The sequence below is a fragment of the Microtus ochrogaster genome, unplaced genomic scaffold, assembly GCF_000317375.1.
Source record: "Microtus ochrogaster isolate Prairie Vole_2 unplaced genomic scaffold, MicOch1.0 UNK38, whole genome shotgun sequence".
Classification (NCBI taxonomy): domain Eukaryota; kingdom Metazoa; phylum Chordata; class Mammalia; order Rodentia; family Cricetidae; genus Microtus; species Microtus ochrogaster.
Genome location: NW_004949136.1, coordinates 2,779,837 through 2,798,524, shown reverse-complemented (window position 1 = coordinate 2,798,524; position 18,688 = coordinate 2,779,837). Strand labels below are relative to the sequence as shown.

Here is an 18,688-nt window from a genome sequence, read left to right as displayed (position 1 = left end):
GTGAGTCACACGAGGCACATGGCACCAGCGTCCTAAACATGGGTCCCAACTTGTAGGGAGGTAAAAGTATTTAAGATGGGAGGGAAAGTAGAGAGGGTAGGGAGTTATAATAATCATAATGTACTTTTTTTTTGTTTTTGGTTTTTTGAAGCAGGGTTTCTCTGTAGCTTTTGGAGCCTGTCCTGGAACTTGCTCTAGACCAGGCTGGCCTCGAACTCACTGAGATCTGCCTGCCTCTGGCTCCTGAGTGCTGGGATTAAAGGCGAGCGCCACCACCACGCAGCAATCAACATATTTTATACATGCATGAAAGTATCAAAAAACAAACTCAATAAAAGCTGTCTTTTATAACTACTTCTTTTTTGTTTTAATTAGTTCATTTTAAGTGCTTGAGTGTTGGGCCCGTCTGTCGGTATGGGTACCATATGCATGCCTCAGGAGGTCAGAAGAAGGTACAGGATCCCTGGAAATTGGAGTCACTGATGACTGTGAGCTGCCATGTGGGTGCTAGGAACTGAACCTAGGTCCTCTGCAGGAGCAACAGTTCTCTTAAGCAAAGCTATTTCTTAGCAAAGGACAAAGGGACTTTAGCTAGTCTCATCACTCTCTGCTTCCTGACCAAGGATACAATGTGACCAACTGTCTCAGTCTCTGCTTCCTGACCAAGGATACAATGTGACCAACTGTCTCAGTCTCTTGCAGCCATGATTGCCCCCGTCATGAGGGACCAGATCCCAAGACCGGAGCCAGAGAAAGTCCTTCTTGTTTCAAAAAGACAATCGTTCCCTAACCTACATCTAATTTAAAATAACGCAGGGACAGAGGGACATAGTAAATGCAACAATAGGAAGCAGTTATACAAATCTAGGATGTCCTATAAAAGAATTGGCTTAGTAAATTTTATGACCCAAAAGAGGAAAGGGGGCTGCTATCCTAGGCCAAAACATGCTCACCAATGTAATAATCAAGTGTAATCTCAATGACATAAACATAAGAGCCATTGAAAAGGTAGTTTGGAGACAGTGGGACACATGTGATGTGGCTGAGCAGTAGCTGGTCATCGGGAATTCTGCTAGCCTCTTGGTGTTGCACACAGACGATTATCTCAATTCTCCACTCTATCTGTGTTCCCTCATTGCAGAGGTCTCTCTCTGCCCCACACATTCTGAACGTGCTGGAGCTGCTGGCTGTGATGTCTAATTTTCAGTCACTTTCCATGAGGAGTTCATGCGAGTGGACACTGCTCCAGAGGCCAGAAGGCCATGGTGAGATAACAGGGGCAGAGCCGCCTGACCCAGTCAGCCTGACCCGGCTCAGCCCATGCCAGTCACCTCACAGTGAACCTGCGGGTTCACAAGCAGATGTAACACTAAAGACACACTACAGTCTATCCTGAGTACTGAGTATGTGTGCTGTGGGTGTCATTGTGGAAACAGCCAATGGTATGGTGGATGTTTTCTAGAAATGCCGACAGTTTTTGAGGGTGCTGAGTCTGATGACGGTAATTTACTCTGAAGTGGCCCCACAGCAAAGGATGCCATCTAGATGAAGCCAATGTTGCAGATGCTGAAGATGATCAGATGTGGACAGCGGGCGCAGGGGAGCTCACTGCACGACTATGGTTTTCTTTATGCAATAAAAACATCTGGGGCTGGAGAGATGGATCAGCCCTTAAGAGCACTGGCCGCTCTTCTGAGGTCTGAGCTCTCTTCCTAGCAACCGTCCTAGTGGGATCTGATGCCCTCTTCTGGTATAACATTGTACATGCAGAAGAGCACTTGTGCATAAAATAAACAAAATATCTTTAAAAAAATATCTGAAAGCTGGGTGTAATGGTGCGTATCTTTAATCCCAGCACACAGGAGGGAGAGGTAGGTTTGATTTCTCTGAGTTCGAGGCTAACCTGGTCTACAGAGTGAGTTCAAGGCCAGCCAGAGCTATATAATGAGACCCGATCTTGAATATATTATATATATTGAAGGACACACACAAGACCTGAAGAAAGGACTGGAGTCTCAGCTGGCTCTCCTCCCCCCTGAACTCTGGGCTTCTCGGTCAGGGACCCCATAAGGAGCAGGGTTTATCTAGAAACTTCTAGCTCTGGTCTGATGACTTGCTTTTTCAGAGTATTTCATGTCAGCCAGCCTAGGCCCCGGGGTGAAGTCTTACTAGAGCAGACACTGGACCGAGGCCTCTGATGGCGCTCTATCCCCATGCCCTGGGTACTCCATGCCCTGGGCACTCCTAGGGTGCAGCACTTATCATGGGGAGAGATTCTGGGAACTTAAACTTACAGAACATTTCTTCGTTGAACATTTCAGTGGAACAGAAAAGCTGCCTGTCTGAGCCAAAAATGAAACATTTCCTTCCAGATCTTTATTTATCTAAAAAACAAAACAATCCAAGTCACCATGAATTTCTACAATGACACAGTTACGCAGGCTGCAGCGGTGTAACCATGGCCTGGATGCAGACCGCAGCGGTGTAAGTACGGGCTGGACGCAGGCTGCAGGGGTGTAACTATGGGCTGGACCTGCCTACCACCAGCTCAGTGGGCTCCCAGGGAAAGAACCCCAAAGCCCACTACATACGCAGGTCCTGAAGAAACACACTTCATAGCTTACAGAGAGTTACTCACATAAGAGTGAAGACCAAACCTTCTGGCAAGCCCTATTGTGCTAGCGTTGCAGAAGGAGGCTGATTTTGTTGTTGCTGTTGTTGTGAAGCCAGAAAAAGCAGCACCCTGTGTGATCCTCTCACGTACCATAGGCTTGAAGGTGACCAGAACTTCACAGGACATCCCAGCTGACATGGGACCAGGGGGGTCAAAGCTGTAGGAACAGCACACACAGGGTAGTTAAGTCACTGTGGAAAGTGGATACTTGTTACGTATTCAGCTGGGCCTTTTGGATTCCCTTCTATCTGTTCCACAGCTGTGCTGCTGGTTGTATGTCCACTTGACAAAGGCTAGAATCATTTGAAAGACAGGAGCCTCAGTCGAGAAAACGCCTCTATGAAATCTGGCTCTCGGCATCATTTTCATTAGTGATGATGTGGGAGGTGCCCGTAGGAGGAATCCTCCATGGCCTCAGTGCCTGCCTTCAGGTTCCTGTCATGTGTGAGTTCCTGTCCTGACTTCCTTCAGTGACAGACTATGATGTGGAAACCTTGTCCTCCCCAAGTTGCTTTTGGTGGTGGTGTTTACACTAGCAGTCGTTGCCCTAAGACAACACCTCTATCTAGACATGTCGGCACACGAGCAGCTCCAGGTCTGCTGTGTTCCTTACTGACTCTGTTTCCTGATAAACAGAAGACACTTGGGTAATCTTCAAACGTTTGTCCAGTGAGTGAGCCAGCACACCCCAAAGCCAGCTACAAAAGGATGGAGGCTGCTACCCTGGGACGATCGCAGCATGAAAGGAAGGAAGGGTTATAAGTCAGGTTATCCAGTAAAACTGGCCCCAACTGCAGGGGAACAAGATGGGAGCTAGTCTGTCTTACTCTGAGTCCTGGCTGAGGGAAGGGTCCTCCTAGCATCAGGCCTATGTTTACAATGATGGATTTCACATAATTTTCTTGGTTTGAAAATACACAAAAACTTAATATAAAAATGTCTCTCAGTGATGGGGAGGGTGAGAGAGAGGGAAAAAGACAGAGAGAGACAGAGAGAGACAGAGAGAGACACGAGAGAGAGAGAGACAGAGGGAGGGAGAAACATCGGCTCATCTGAAAAGGAACTAGGAATTTTTAGAAATGAGAAACATAGTACTGAAGCAAGACACACAGTCAGCAGGTTCTGCAGCCAGCGAGGCACAGCTGAAGGGACCAGAAGCTGGGCCGCCTCACACACTTCCTGAACAGCCCGAGTATGTGAGGTGGGTGTCATAAGGACAGAGAGACTGGAGAGGGAGGCTCCACACGGGAGGAGCAGGGCAGAGACAAAGCCGCGGGGAGCTGAATAGGGAGAGCTGATATTTGCAGGGTAGGGATGAGCTATTTTTAGAACTTCTCAAAGAGATGAACCTGAGCTCCAAGAGTACAATCCGTGTAAAGAGGACCAAGTACCCCAGGTGTGCTGCAGTGGGGCTGCGGGACACAGGGCCAGGAGCTCAGTGCAGCCAGAGGAAACCGAGTCACAGCCACAACAGCAAAAGAAACCAGAAGACAGAAAAGGATGCCAGCCTTTGAATGTGGAGAGAAATTTCAATCTAGGCCTGGAAAGGAGGGCTTTGTGGTAGCTGAGGTCATGGTGACCATCACCTAGCCTGGGATCCTCCGTATACTGTCCAGAAACCTTACAGCCCACGGGACAAGTGACTCAGCATTGCTAAAAGACAGAGAAGCTCCCAGATCTCAAGTTAACACAGTCGGTAAACTGCCAGAAAGGAGCAGAGGACCAGAAGATCTCACTGTCTCCTCTCACTCAGTTCCCAGGAGGAGAGCACCTCTTAGGTCGGAAGCCCTGATCAGAGCTCTGCCAGCCAGTGCTGTTCATGGAAAAGAAAGAGACCCGAGAACCTGAGCAGAGGAGTAATGGAACATTTTACACTAAGCCCCCATTTCGGAAATTGCATATCACACACTAAGAGATGCAGGTGATCTGAGCTGTGAACAGACCTGCCTATAAGCTGAATACCGTGAAACACACCTGTCGTGAGGGAGGAGGATTGCAGGTCTGAGAGACTAGCCTAGGGTGCAGAGTAAAACCCTGGTTCAAAAATTAAAAAAAAAAAAGGAAAAAAGGGGGAGAAAGAAAGATGAAGGTCTGATACTAAGAAATAAATCAGAAAGTGCTGAAAACATTGCACGGTGAAAACCAGGGGTGAGGTGGGAATGGAGAAAGGACAGCATTAAAGGTGACCAAAGGAAAATGAGACTGAAAGGCCAGCCAAGAAGTGGCAACATGGGCACAAGAGGATTAGTGAAAAGGGGGAAAAAAATAAAACACTTGCACAAAGAGGAAAATAAATTACAGTTCAGAAAAGCAGTCTGGGAATCTTCATAGTGAGAAAGATGCTAGCTGCCAACGGGGACTCCTACAGTGCCCAAACCCACACAGTAAAAATGTGAGGAGCCTTAGCCCATCCAAAAGACTGCACGGGTCTTCGTGACCTCAATATGAAGAGACAGAGCAGTGACCTCTCCAACTCTTCAAGACAAGCCAGCCCATGGCCTCGTGCCTAGACAATGCAAGACTCACTCGATATGGATGAAGTCCTTCAGGCCCTCCTCCACACCCACCAGTTTACAATAGTTGATTGTGTAAGTAGCATTTATCAATGTGATCTTCTTCTTGTACACTTTGCCAATATCAAAGTCCTGCAGAGATAGAGGAGACAGGATGGCCCCAAGTCCTCCAACAGCCCCAAGAACAGGCCAGGGAAAAGGGGTCTACTCTGCTACTGACTCATGAGAGGCTCGGGATTTTGGGGTAGAGGATTCCCTAGGCTTCCCTTGTGTTGCGATGCCCCCATGAGGTGTGTGAAAGACAGTGAAGAACTTCCTCCTGGGAGAGAGAACGGACCCACAGGCTGTTTATCTTAGCCTCCCTTCTGTAAATGCTGACACTAGCCAGCTGGTGGTGGGTGCTGGCGTCCTTCGGGTCCTTCTTAAGAAGGTGGAATTTGCCAAGCAGAAGGGGCCTAACAAGGGATTACCCTGTTATCCCCTTCACAGGAGTTCAGGCCCCTTTAAAGGTGTGCCCCGGAGCCCGCTCCTTAGGCTGGCAGTGCAGCCCTTGCATACCAGCCCCAAAGCAGGAGACTTCGCAGGGTTTCCCAAGGTCAGAACAGAAAGCATCAGAGGCAGGAGAGTAGATGGAAGGCTTTTTCCCTTCATCATGGCTCACCTTGAAGTGAATGACCTCGGGCTTGCTGTTGAACGGGCGACCCTTGAACTCCCTCCCAGAGACCACCTGCTTATGGACCACCCCACTGCGCAGCTGCTCCATCGTGCAAGCCAGGATGTCCTTGTCCATCTTGGTACCACCCACAGGTTTCTGTTCCATGTCCTTCTTGGACACCTTGGGTTCAAAAAGACAGACGCCCATGCTTGTTCAAAGCCTAATAATGAACAAAGTGCAGGGCCAAAGCTGGCAGATCCAGGAAAGGCCGGCTACAGCCCAGTGCTTTTGAAGATTATGGAAAGGGGAGAAGGGCTTCGAGTTTGAAGGAAGCAGTGGCGGGCACAGGATGGGGCAGAAGACGGGCAACTGCATCCAGGAACCTGTGAAGGACCTGACAGGGGAAAGCTCTCACCTGGTGTGTCTTGTACTCTTTGCTCCAAAGCCCGGGGATATCTGGTTCAGCCAGGACCTCCTCCTCCGTACTAATGCTCCCCAGGTCCATCTGCACAGACTCACTGGATATGGCTTTCAGCAGACAGGTAGGCTTGGGGTGTAAGGCTATCTCGTTTTCCTGCCAGCGGGAGAGATAAGATCACCCCAGAATGGAGAAGGGATAGGTGAGCAGCAAGAGAACAGGTCCCCGGGGAACCCTGCTGAGCGCTCGGCCGGACAACCCCCAGTGTGGTGGGAGGCTGCTTGTTGGTTCCCCCTGTTGTTGCTGTTGTTGTTATTTCTTCTTTTTGAGAGAGAGTCTTTCTATGAAATCCTGACCGTCCTGGAACTCACTTTGTAGACCAGGCTGGGCTTGACCTCACAGATATCTGCTTGCTTCTGCCTCCCCAGTGCTGAGATTCAAGGAATTCTTTTGTTCTTTCCAGACATGAATCCTTGTAACTTTGAAATACACCATCCCCATGTCTACAGATGACTGAACGCCTTCCAATAGTGTTCAGCAGAGTTCACAAGAAGGTCTTGTTCACGGAAGATACTCTGAGTAGTGGACCTGTTGTAATTTTCTCTACTGTCCCATCACAGATAATCATGTGTTAATTTCATGATTGATGGCACACCAGCCCTGGGGAAGTCCTCTGAAAACTCAGAAAAGATGGTGGTACTGGTTTTGCTGGAACCATCTTGGGGTTCAGGACTCATGTGATTGCTCTGGACTGTACCTGTAGGGTACACCATGGGGAACGTGGAGGAAAGAGGATAGTGTAAACCCTAGAGAGCAGGTTAAGGCTGGGGTACAGGCGCTCCAGGAAAGTGAGTGACTCAGGGTGGCCGGGAGGCCTCTCAGAGGGAGAAGGGAAGGAGGAGCAGAATGTGGCCCCAGGGGAGGACACTGCACCAAGGTGAAGTGACCGAGAGGTAGAGGCTCTGCCTGGCACACAGAGAAGTGAGAAACAGGAAAAAGCGTGTGATGTGCTAAAAGGCACAGGAAAACGCTCCAAGAGGCCAAAGCCCAGGAAGGTCAAGAAAGAAGCTGGTAGAGGAAGCAGGGTGCTGGGCTAAGGAGCACCCAAGGCTCTCACACCTTGAAGGAGAGGTACACCAGCCTAGGGTGTTGTCTAACACAGACCACTGGCTCAGACCAGGACTCTGGTGTGACTGAGAGGAGACTCTAGGAATACCTGGCTGTGGGCAGTAACACCTGTATGGACTCCGACTTATACGAGTCTCTTCACGTGAGACTGACTCCACTTTGTACACCGGGACAGACGAGGAACTTTCCCCATAGAGAGGCAGCTCTGTGGAGCTCTAAGAGCACCGTTGGCTAAGATGAGGGACTCACATGAGGGAAAAAGGACCCTGGTGGGTATCAGAGGGCCATTGCCCTGGGGACCTTAGTCAGCGTCTTCCCACCTGTGCGTTCAAGTGCTGACTTAAGCTTGAAATCAGCAGGGCCCCACTCACCAGCAGGTGACTTGCGGGCATTGCAGTCTTCCCCTCGCAGAAGTTGGAGATGTACTTCCAGGTCTTGTCCCGCAGAGTCCATCTGTCTGTGGCTTTAGAGGGTGGGTGATGCTTCTTTTTCCTGTTTTCCTCCTCAGCTTCCTCTTTCAAGATTCGACTTACAATCTCCTGCTTCCGGAGTTTCTGCTCCTCTTCAAAAGCCCTATGAGCAGGTGCTTCTCAGGTAAAGCCAGTGCTTCCCAGCACCTGCAAGGGGGCACCTAGTGGCTGCTAGGGTTAGGTATGGTGTTTCTTTTTGCTCTATGGTTCCTTTGCAAGAGCTCACGCAGAGCCTTCGAGGACTCTGGTGTTAGGACATCTGTTTGGATGGAGAGTATAGCAGATAAGGCTCACAGGGCTGCTAAGCTGCGGATGTGACTTGGGTCCTCACCTTACCATACCCTGCCTTGCCCTGTCTGGCTTTGGACTGCCTCATTCAGCCTCGTCTAGAAATCCCCACAGCAAACCCTGGCCTTCGTGAGCTTCCCTGCCCTAGTTTCTAGGCTTGTGGTTTATGAGACGCAGCAGTTAGGAAAAGGCAAGGGCAGCGTTAGGGCTTAGTGACAGCTCACTCACTCATTCACAGATTCATTATAGCCATCCCTTGCTAGGTACCACTCAGGCAACAAACCTACAACCACATCAAATGCGGGCAGACTGACAGGAACATTAAAACTCTGGTGGCAATTGTAACGGGATGCCTGTTTGTGTGTGTGTGTGTGTGTGTGTGTGTGTTTTGTACATCTGTGAGACACTTTGAAGAGGAAGATATCCTGTAGCCAGAGAGACCCAAGCAGATCCTATGAAGTGACCAGCAGGGATCAGGGACTTGGGAGAAACAGCTTGGCCCTTCAGAAAGGACAGTTTTAGGCAGAGACACTGAGAAGCCGGGTTAAGTAGAAATTAGCTAAGTAATGTGCGTGAGGTGGAAAAGGTCAGTATGAGGTAGGGCTCCTTGAAAACTGTCGGAGAAAGCATTGACTCACGGCCTGGAGGCGACCAAGAGTGAAGCCAGAGGGCAGGATGTGAGTGAGCCCCAGGTGTCCCCAAGGAGGAGGGGACCACAGGAACTCAGGAACCTCATAGCTGAAGAACCAGGAAATTGAAAGTGAGGCAAGAGGCAACCTCACCCACTAACAACCTCTATAAAATCCCCAAATGCCAGAACCCCATGGAGACTTCTGCGGTCAGGGCGGGGGCGGAGAGAGCTGAAGTCCTTGTCCCATAACCCATAGCTGCTTTTGGTGAGAAGTTGGCAGGAATTAGTGTTGCTGCTTTGGGGGATGGAGGTTAAGTCTCTGGTTCTCTGTGCCCACTTCCAGGCAAGCGTCTCCCAGCTCTCACCGCTTCTGGGCTTCCAGCTCCTGGTGCCTGCGCTGATGAACAAGGTGCTTGAATGCATCGCCACCTTGGGCCAGGATCACCTCCTTCTCCGTAAGGGCCTTCTGCTTAGCCACCTCTGCCCTGCTCTGGCCCCAGGCTTGGAACTTCTTCAGTGTTTCCTGGAAACAGGGAACTCAAGAGTCACAATACCAGAAAATGCCATGCACACACACGCAATACTCATTCAGGCCTTTTCTTTGAATGCATGTTCTGTGGGACAATGGTCTGTACCCTGGCACTTGTATTTTAGATAAACACTGACTAGCCAGCAGCCAGGCAGGAAATAGAGGTGGGGCAATGAGAATTCTGGGAAGAGAGAAGTTTCATTCTGCATTCATCACCCAGACATAGAGCAAGCAAGATGTGACTGTCTCGCCGACAAAGATATCAAGCCACATGGCTAACACAGACAAGAATTATGGGCTAATATATGTTCTAAGAGTTAATAAGAAGCCTGAGCTAATAAGCCAATCAGTTTATAATTACTGTAGACCTCTGTGTGTTTCTTTGAGACTGAACGGCTGCCTGACTGGGCAGGACCGGGTGGGACGGAAACTTCTGTCAATATGCATGTATTTAAATCCATGCTGAAACCTATAGGTCCCAAGGTAGGCAATTTGCAAACATTTTTCATAATTTTCCCATGCATCTCTCACCCAGCACACAGCCCTGGGTTCCCTGGGTATGGAATTCTGTGCATCTGTGCTCCTGCTGGGCACCCACTGTTTACTCCCTTGCCTCTGAGTCTTCATGGTTCTGAGCAGGTGGTGGCCTGCTCTCCCCTGCCACATCCCTACCTAACTGAGCCCTGAGCCCTGGTGCTGGCCCTCACATCGCCCCGGGTCCTGTCACGACTCTTCCTCTCAGAACAGTGTTGTGTTCCTTCAGGGAGCAGCTGGGCAGGTTGCAGGGCTCATGGCAGGAGCCAAAAGTAGAATCCTGGCTTCTACGAGCAGGTCCCGGGAGTGGTCAGGGGGTTGATGTGCCCGAGAGGCTGCAGGTGGAGCTGCACCTACCCGACTGGCAGTGATGCTGTTCTTCAACGCCAGCACAGCATCCATGCGCCGTTTCATGTGCTTGCGGGACTCCATCTCCTCCTCCTGCTCTCGCTCTCGGATTCTGGAGGAATGTGCATTTCATTTATTTGTTTTTGTTTGTTTGTTTTGAGATGGGGCTCTCTGCGTATCCCTGGCTGTCCTGGAACTCACTATGTAGACCAGGCTGACCTCAAACTGAGACATCAGTCTGCCTCTGCCTTCTGAGTGCTGGGATTAAAGGTGTGTGCTGCTATGCCTGGTGTAATGTGAATTTTAATAGGGATATATGCAGGTAATGTTGAGAATTACAGAGTTATAGGAGTCTCAGGTGCAGGTTACTACTACCAGAGAAACAACAAGAGCTGACAACACAAAGGTGAGACAGATGAGCCTTGCTGTCCAGGGCCTGTTCCTACAGGACAGGTGGCTGGGGACGCTCTCCAGACCCCAAGGCCTCACGGTTGCTTGTGCTCCTCTTGCAAATACAAACAGCAGCTTAAAATAAAAACTCCAGATCTGTTTGCTTCTGATGATTAGGTAATGACTGAATCAGGGAATTTCAAAGTGAAGGCCAGGGACCCACACTCCTAAATTCCTTAAGGGCATTGACAGAAGACAGAGTTAAAGTGAGAACCCACCTTCCCAGAGAGGCCTTCAGGAACTTCACGGCAATCCTGTGGTTTCTCTGGGCGTCTTCCACCAGTTTCTGATGTTTCTGCCCCAGCTCCTTCTGCACATGCAAGGACTTCCTGCAGTGACACAGGCAGAGACTAGAATAAGTGTAACATAATGGACCCAGGTATATTATGTTAAACACAGTGCTGCTGGGGGCTTCGGTATAAGGAAGTCACAAAAACAGGGTCTGACCTAGGCTGAGCAGGAGTCTGGCAGGAGAAGAGAGATAAGAGGGACTTGCACCATCTTGGGGGAGCAGAGTCCAGTAGCCCCCTAGCTCCTGCTCCTGGGGATCGGTGGTTGAGCAGATAGGGGCTGCCTCAGAGGATGGATAGCAACTGAGCATCCAAGGCTTGTGTGGGCAAAGGAGCATCCAGATACATGATAGGGTCAGAGAACAGCGCAGCTCGGAAGGGGTAGAGGAATGTGCAGAAGGAAGGATCTGATGGTTCCGTTGGTGCGTGTCAATGGTGACGGTGGGCACTTAACATGAAGTAGGGAGCCTGGGCAGGACCATGGCACAGGTGCAAAGAGCTGGGTCTACAAAGCCTTGGTGGAGAACACGAAGGAACTGGCAAGGGCCAGATCTGGGTGGCACTTACCGGGCCCTCAGCAGACGGTTCCTCTCCACCTTCTCCAGGGTTTCTTTCTCCTTCTGAAGCTGCTGAGCTGCGTGTATCTCAAGGCTCCTCTGCCTAGCTTCTGCCTCTTCTTCATTACGCTTCCGGACATCCTCAAATTGCCCCTTCTGGATCTCAATGTGCCACATGGCATTCCTTGCGAAAACAAATCATTTGTTCTTTATGGTAGCTAAGGTCTGAAGACCTGGTGCCACTCCTCTGGGAGCTGGGGTGATCCTGCTGGTACTTTATTTTGATAATTACTCTAGGCAGATGTTAGACGCTGATGAGGGGCCAGCACCCTCCTCTAAGGTTTCCCCTTGGCCCAATATTTTCAGAGAATGAGGTCCCACCACCCACCTGGTCTCCAAACTTAAGAAAATTACCATCACATCAAATCCAGCCTGAGCTAGCATCTGGCCACAGGCACTCACCTGAATGAGCGGTCAGCTCACTGTAGTGGCCCCCTTGCCTGGCTTGAGGAAAACATTTAGAAAATGTCTTCTGAGAGGGTCTCTGGAGCTACCAAGAACCACCCTAAGTCTTCAAACATGCCTGGGAAAAGGCTCCGAGGATGGCAGCAGCCAGCCCAGCCCAGAGTGTATCTGGTTAGTGAAGATCCGTCTAACTCGGGTCTCAGGTGACTCTCACCAACGGGCCAGTAAGTACTGCACCTGTGGTGGCTACAATGTACCCAGCACCCCTCCCTCAGGTCCCGGCACAAGTCCAGATGGCTTGTAGCTCATCTTCATTTGGGATGAGTAGCAGGAAGGTAAGTACAAAATTGTCTTTCCTAGGACGTGGGAAACCATGCATCTACCACGTGCCCTCTGCAACGACTCAAGGACGGTTTCCAGCATTGCACCTGATGTGTCTAGACATATGTTACAGCTGACGTGGCTACCTAAGAGCATCTCCTGGGGCCTGCTCTGCCCGGAGGACCCTGCTAGACCAGAACTGATGGCAGGAGCATCACTCACTGTACAACACTGGGAAGTACTAAAGCTGACATTTTGTGTATCGACAGCGAGGCAAATATCCCAAGTCCGTCCTGTATAGTTATAGGTTTTTAATAACTGTGATAATTTGCATTAAGAAAATTTCCTTCCATTCTTATTTTGTTATTTTTTTTTCTTTTGGATTTTTCGAGACAGGGTTTCTCTGTAGTTTTTGGTTCCTGTCCTGGAACTAGCTCTTGTAGACCAGGCTGGCCTCGAACTCACAGAGATTTGCCATCCTCTGCCTCCCTAGTGCTGGGATTAAAGGTGTGTGCCATCACCGCCCAGATAAATTATTTGTTACCAAGTCATGACTATGGAGTTGAGTCCGGTCTTTCTCCTCAATCAGAGTTCCATGGAAGTTACAGGAAACCTAGACTAAGAGTTGAGATCCTAGAAGTCCCTCAGTGTTGAGTGGAAGAAAGGGGCCGCATGTCTGGAGAGAACATGCTACAGAAACTTTGCCTTGAGTAGGGAACGCTCCTTTTAGTATAGCTCCAACAACGTTCAAAGTCACATGGTCTACAGGTGAGAAACACGGCCTTTAGAAATGGGCTCTGTGCTGACGGAATCCTGAGAGGCAGAGAGCAGCTGCCATGCTTGTCAGGGCGCAAAGGAGAAGATGCCATCTGTGAACTCCCGCTAGGAGTCTGACATTGTTTTAACGTGAGAAGACATTAAGAAGTAAACAGATGCATCTAGCAGCTCAGTCCTGACAGGGCCTCCAAGGGTCTTGCCTGTCCTGATTTCAGAACCACAGAGAGAAAGTGCAGGTACTAGCCAAGTATCAATCAAGACCAGGATAAGTACTCACTTTCTCAGACATGGATGGACTGATTTGTCCCAGCTGTGCGTAGGGTGTAGGCTTGAGCTGTGACCATTGTAACAGGTGTAAGTCAAGGACTGGTTTAAGGCTCGAGGGTTACTGAGGGGGAGGGTAAGATGCTTGGTCTGACTGTGATCTTAGCCAAGTCCGCAGCTGTTACGCTTATCGTCTGGGTTCTTGATGCTGTCCTAGGCCTCGGTGAGCCTTCAGTCTGCTCACCTCACTTGCTGTCTTATGACAGCCAATCTGTGCCGTGGACCCAGAGCTGGGCAGTGGCCCAGTGGTTCACTGAGCTGTGCTATATTGGGAGCTCTTGCTGGTGTTAACAGTGAACTGTCATATCGCAAAAGAAACTTTTTTTAAAAACTGGACTTGCTAGAGGCAGTTCTAGTTTGCAATCTAAACTCTGACCAACAAAATATTTAAAATCATGAAGCTGTCTTTTCCCCTCCTGTGGATGTTTCAGAAAAGTTGAGAATACTTTTTCCTCCAACGTGAAGGATCAAATTAGGGCTTTTGTGCACACTAATCTGATGAACTATGACTGAGTCCCAGCCCAAGAGGTACAGGAAATAAGAAAAGGAGAGGAAGAAACTGATTGCTCAGTTACTAAAATTATAAATAAATCTGAGGAAACTGAGAAGAAAACAACATGAAAAGCTTGCCTTTCGGCTGCTTTAACACGCTGCCTTTTCTTTCCTAAGCATCTAGAAAGTGAAAAGCCAATTATTCCTCCTACTCAGGAATTGTCCCACAAGCTGCTCTGAGACCTGTGTGCTGTGAACTGGCCAGAAGCTAACTTACTCGCTGTCCTTCAGCATGGCCGTGATCTTGGACTGCAGATCTTTTTCATTCTCCAGCTCTGTGTGCAAGCGTCTGGATGCAGCCTGGAGACGACCCATAGCAGCCCTGGAGCACAGCAACAGAATACAGGAGGACAGGTCAGCACGGCGGTCTCACTGAGGGAGCCGAGGACATCCTGGTGTCTTCCCTTGGCTGTCCCATGTTCAGGAGGACATATATGAAGTAGAAGACCAGAGATGACACCTGTGGGGTCAAGTAAGGTGCTTCCTACAGCCATCTCCCCCTAGGCAACTAGGACCAAGATTCGTGGAGGTCGGAGGCCATGGGGTGGGGTTTCTGCTTTTATCACTGGCCATACACTCTCTGCTATTGGCTTCTCACTTTCTCCTAGTAAATTCCTGTTTGTCTGGCCCAGGTCTTGCACCCAGGAAGGACGAGCATTCTCTCTAAACACTACTAAGGCCTGGTGTTCAGCTATTCTGAGTTCACTTTGTCCCTCTTCCCTCAGTGTGCCATCCTCTGACTCTAAGTAAATAAAGAAGCAAACAGATAGAAACACTCCACAGAGAAGCCATTTCCACCACTGTGACCAAGGCTAGAACTTCTGCATCATGAGCTGTGTGGACTCAGCCTCGTCTCTTCCCTGACTTCAGTACATTATATCAACATTTCTTTTCTCTGTGTGTGTACATGCTCATGCTCATGCATGCTCATACGTGTGCATGCCTGTGGTCAGATGTCAACAAGTATCTTCCTCAGTCATTCTCTGCCTTATTCTTCTGAGACAGGCTCTGTCACTGAATCCAGAACTCAGATCCGGCTGTCTGCCTAGCCAGCAGGACCTCTGGATCCTTCAGTGTTAGGATTATAGGTTTGTATTCACAGCTTTAGGAGCTGGGGATCAAATTTAGGTCCTTTCTCTTGTGTAGCAAGTATTTCACCATCTCAGCCAGCTCCTAGACTGACACTTCTTCTTTCGTGTCATAACTGTTTGCCACTCTAGAGAGATGCTGTCTGCTTCTTAACTATCTGAACATAGCAGGTACTTACACTCTAGAGAGATGCTGTCTGCTTCTTAACTATCTGAACATAGCAGGTACTTACACTCACCCTTGCTGAACGAACAAATGAATGAACGAACGAATGAATAAACCTCTACGTATGAAACATAGAGGCCATCGTGGTAACACTTGGCAGTTGACGTACATATTGTTGGCGTCTCTCTCCACGGAGATCTCAGCGGCCAAGCTCTCCTGTTGCTTGTCGAGCAGGTCCATCCTCTGACGACAGACACGCAGCTCCCCTCTACAATGTAGAAATAAGAATTGCCACAATGTTTTCCTAAGGTTCTAGTCTCTGTGGAGAAGAGAAAGGTGTAAGGCCCAGGCTGAGGACTAGGGATATATTGTCTTTCTGGGGGGTCTCTCTGACTCTGCCATGTCACGTGAGTGTAACATGAAGGCCCGCTTGTGGGGGTTTCTGTCCTGCCCAGTTCCCACAGCCAGTAAGCACCCAAAGAAATTATACAGAGGTCTCCATATGTTATAAACTGATTGGCCCATTAGCTCAGGCTTCATATTAGCTCTTATAACTTACGTTAGCCCATTATTCTAGCCTATGTTAGCCACATGGTTCAGTACTTTTTTCAGCGGGGCAGGTCCCATGCTCTACCGACTGAGCTAGCCTCTGTGTAATTTTCTTTGGGACTTGCCGGCTGGACAGAAACCCCAACAAGCAGGACCTCATGTTACACCTGTGTAGGTGTTGTGCAGACGCCTCCAAAGGCCATTGGCCTAGGGAGCCCCAGGGAGCACAGAGCTGCAAATGACTGTAGCTCCTCCTCAGCATGCTGCAGCACAGACCGAGGCTGCTCCCTGTGTGAGCCCGAATGAGGGGCACCCAGAGGATGCCAGACAGCTGCAGCAAGGAACCCGGTAAAACCTCCACCCACACGAGGTGTTATGTGCTGAGGTCACGCAGAAAGATGTTTCTGTTTTTCAGAGACCCTAAAATAGGAGAATCATGATCCTGAAATTTACTTTCAAATGATTCAGCTAAAGAATCATAGCTACGACACATGTTGACACATACTCAGTGGGAAAAGCTAAACACTGGGATCTTGTGGTGGCAGCAGGGGACAGCAGCCTACTACAGTCTCCAGCTTTTCTGTCTGTTGGAAAACACACTCAGTATTTCTGCTGAATACGCTGACCAAGACCATCAGGACATGAACAACAGGAAGCTTTCCACTAACACCTCAGTCACACCTGAAACATGCGGAAACGAGATGATGATGGAGGGCTTGGCAGGACCGAGGAGCACCCTTAGTTATCTGGAACTTGTCGAGATTGAGGGAGGGGACAGGAAGGTGGGGCCCTGGATACCACATCTGTTCAGGGTTGTGAGGCTGCTCCTCCCTGCCCAGAGCTGTCAAGGAGACAAAAGGCAGGACATCCTACGTGTACAATCAGAAGGAGTGGCTAGGCCAAGGATCCTCAGCAAGTGAGCTCACCTAGTCTTCTGAATAAAAAGGTCCTTTTCCTCATGCAGTTTGTCTAGGAGGTTCAAGCTCTTGCGAAGATGAAATGCCTCCACTTTGTCTTTAATGGTTGTCTTCTTCATTTTCTCAGTGTTCCCTTCCTCTTCTTTTGCTAAACTTGAAAAACAAAACAAAACAAAGATATCACTTGCTTCACACACAAACCATAGCACTCGGCTCTCCCCAGAGTGCTCTTCGCCCAGCACCCCACAGCCCACTGGAGCTGCAGTCCAACAGAAGGAAGGGCTGCAGCTCAGAGAATTACCAGCTATATCCTAAGGCAGTGGCGTCCTCAAATCCCACAGGAAGAGGTTCCACCTCAAACTCTGGAGCCTCTAACTGGATTCTCTCTGGAAATCAAGGAAACAGTCAAAACAAAACAAAGACAACAAAAATCCAAACTCCTCAACCACTAGACATGCATGAGTTACAGGACATACATGCAGACAAAACACTCATGCACACAAAATAAATTTTTAAAAAGTGTAACTTGGGCCAGGCATGACAGTGTAATTAATTAATTAATCCCAATACAGAGGCAGAGACCAGTGGATCTCTGAGTTTGGGAGCAGCCTGGTCTTCACAGCAAGCTCCAGTCAAGACTATCTCTGTCGACCCGGGAGGTCAAAGCAGGAGACCCATCATGAGTTCCAGACCAATCTAGGATACATACTGAAACCCCACACAAATGAAAACAAAACACGACTAAAGTAAAAAACTGAGCTAGGCTTGATGGAAATGTCTTTTAAATTCCAGCTGAGGCAGGAGAACGGTAGCAAGCTCAAGACTAGCAACGTCCCTGTAGCTACCAAGCCTGTTCTGGAACTCGCTCTGTAGACCAGCCTCTCCTTGAACTCACAAAGATCCCCCTGCCTCTGCCTCCAGAGTGCTGGGACGACTTTTTTTGTTTGGGTTTGTTTTTGTTTTTGTTTTGTTTTTATTGTTTTGAGAGATGGCTCAGTGGTTAAGAGCACTGGCTGCTCTTCCAAAGGTCCTGAGTTCAGTTCCCAGCAACCACATGGAGGCTCACAACCATCTGTAGTGAGATCTGGTGCCCTCTTCTGGCATGTAGGCATACGTGCAAGCAGAGTACTGTATACATAGTAGATAAATAAATCTTTAAAAAAAATTAAAAAAAAAGAAAAAGAAAATGTAAAGGGCAGAGCCAGCCACAGCGAGGAAGGTGCAAGATGAGGTGAGAGGGGCCACAGAAACCCAAGAGGAAGAAAGGGCAGGGACAGGGTCATAGGGACAGGATCCTCACAGACCCAGAAAACAGAGCCATGGGATCAAATCCAGGATGTCTCAGAAAAGTCTGGATCATCAGAAGTTCTTAAAAGAAATTCTGAAATCTTCCAGAAAAAGGAAAAACAGGTCACATTCAAAGGATTAAGATTAAAAATGGCATCAATTTATTAACGGTGATTTGGAAAACAGAAAAATGTGGATTGCCACATTCCGACTCTCAGTCACTGTCAACTTAAGACAAGAGCAGAAGTTCCCTGTTTGAGAAACAGTTGGATTTAGTAGATGTGCTTTCTGCATTTTCCCTGGAATAAGGGGCACTCAAGAAACACACGATCGTCTGTGCTGAATCGTGTCTGATTTGGAAAAGGCCTGTTACCATCGTCCATGGCGGGGAAGTTGTCCATCAGCTCCTCGTCAGAGAACTGGGCAGTAGGTTCTTCCATACTGGGAGACAGAAGTTAGCTGCAAAAAATTATTATACAATATATATCAACAAGATTATAGATTTAAAACTCCTTAACATTTGTAAGAACTAAGGTGCAGTGAGACACACCTGTGGTTTCAGTATTTAAAAAGCTGAGTTTGGGAAGATGTTTGAGACCTGCAGTTGCAACATAACAAGACTCAAAATATAAAAAAGGACTTTCTCTCATATAACACATTAAGGAAATATATAAGCTATAGGACTAAGAAAAAGTATTCATAGCAGAAATATTTGGGTAAGTTTGTAAGGCATCAACAAGACAAAATTACTTTTTTT

The 18,688-nt window shown here is 48.7% G+C and overlaps 1 protein-coding gene across 1 annotated transcript in view; it reads right to left on the bottom strand.

Annotated features, from left to right (window-relative positions):
• The window catches only part of Cfap74 (cilia and flagella associated protein 74), a 56,441-nt gene that overhangs the window by 32,040 nt on the left and 5,713 nt on the right, over positions 1–18,688 (bottom strand). Inside the window, 15 exon segments of the mRNA XM_026790010.1 lie at positions 2,295–2,384; positions 2,765–2,831; positions 5,201–5,319; positions 5,849–6,022; positions 6,258–6,416; positions 7,760–7,961; positions 9,143–9,300; positions 10,198–10,300; positions 10,857–10,967; positions 11,496–11,669; positions 14,142–14,246; positions 15,348–15,446; positions 16,654–16,797; positions 16,946–17,030; positions 18,305–18,390. Coding sequence (XP_026645811.1) covers positions 2,295–2,384; positions 2,765–2,831; positions 5,201–5,319; positions 5,849–6,022; positions 6,258–6,416; positions 7,760–7,961; positions 9,143–9,300; positions 10,198–10,300; positions 10,857–10,967; positions 11,496–11,669; positions 14,142–14,246; positions 15,348–15,446; positions 16,654–16,797; positions 16,946–17,030; positions 18,305–18,371 — 1,857 coding nt within the window. The 5' untranslated portion in view covers positions 18,372–18,390.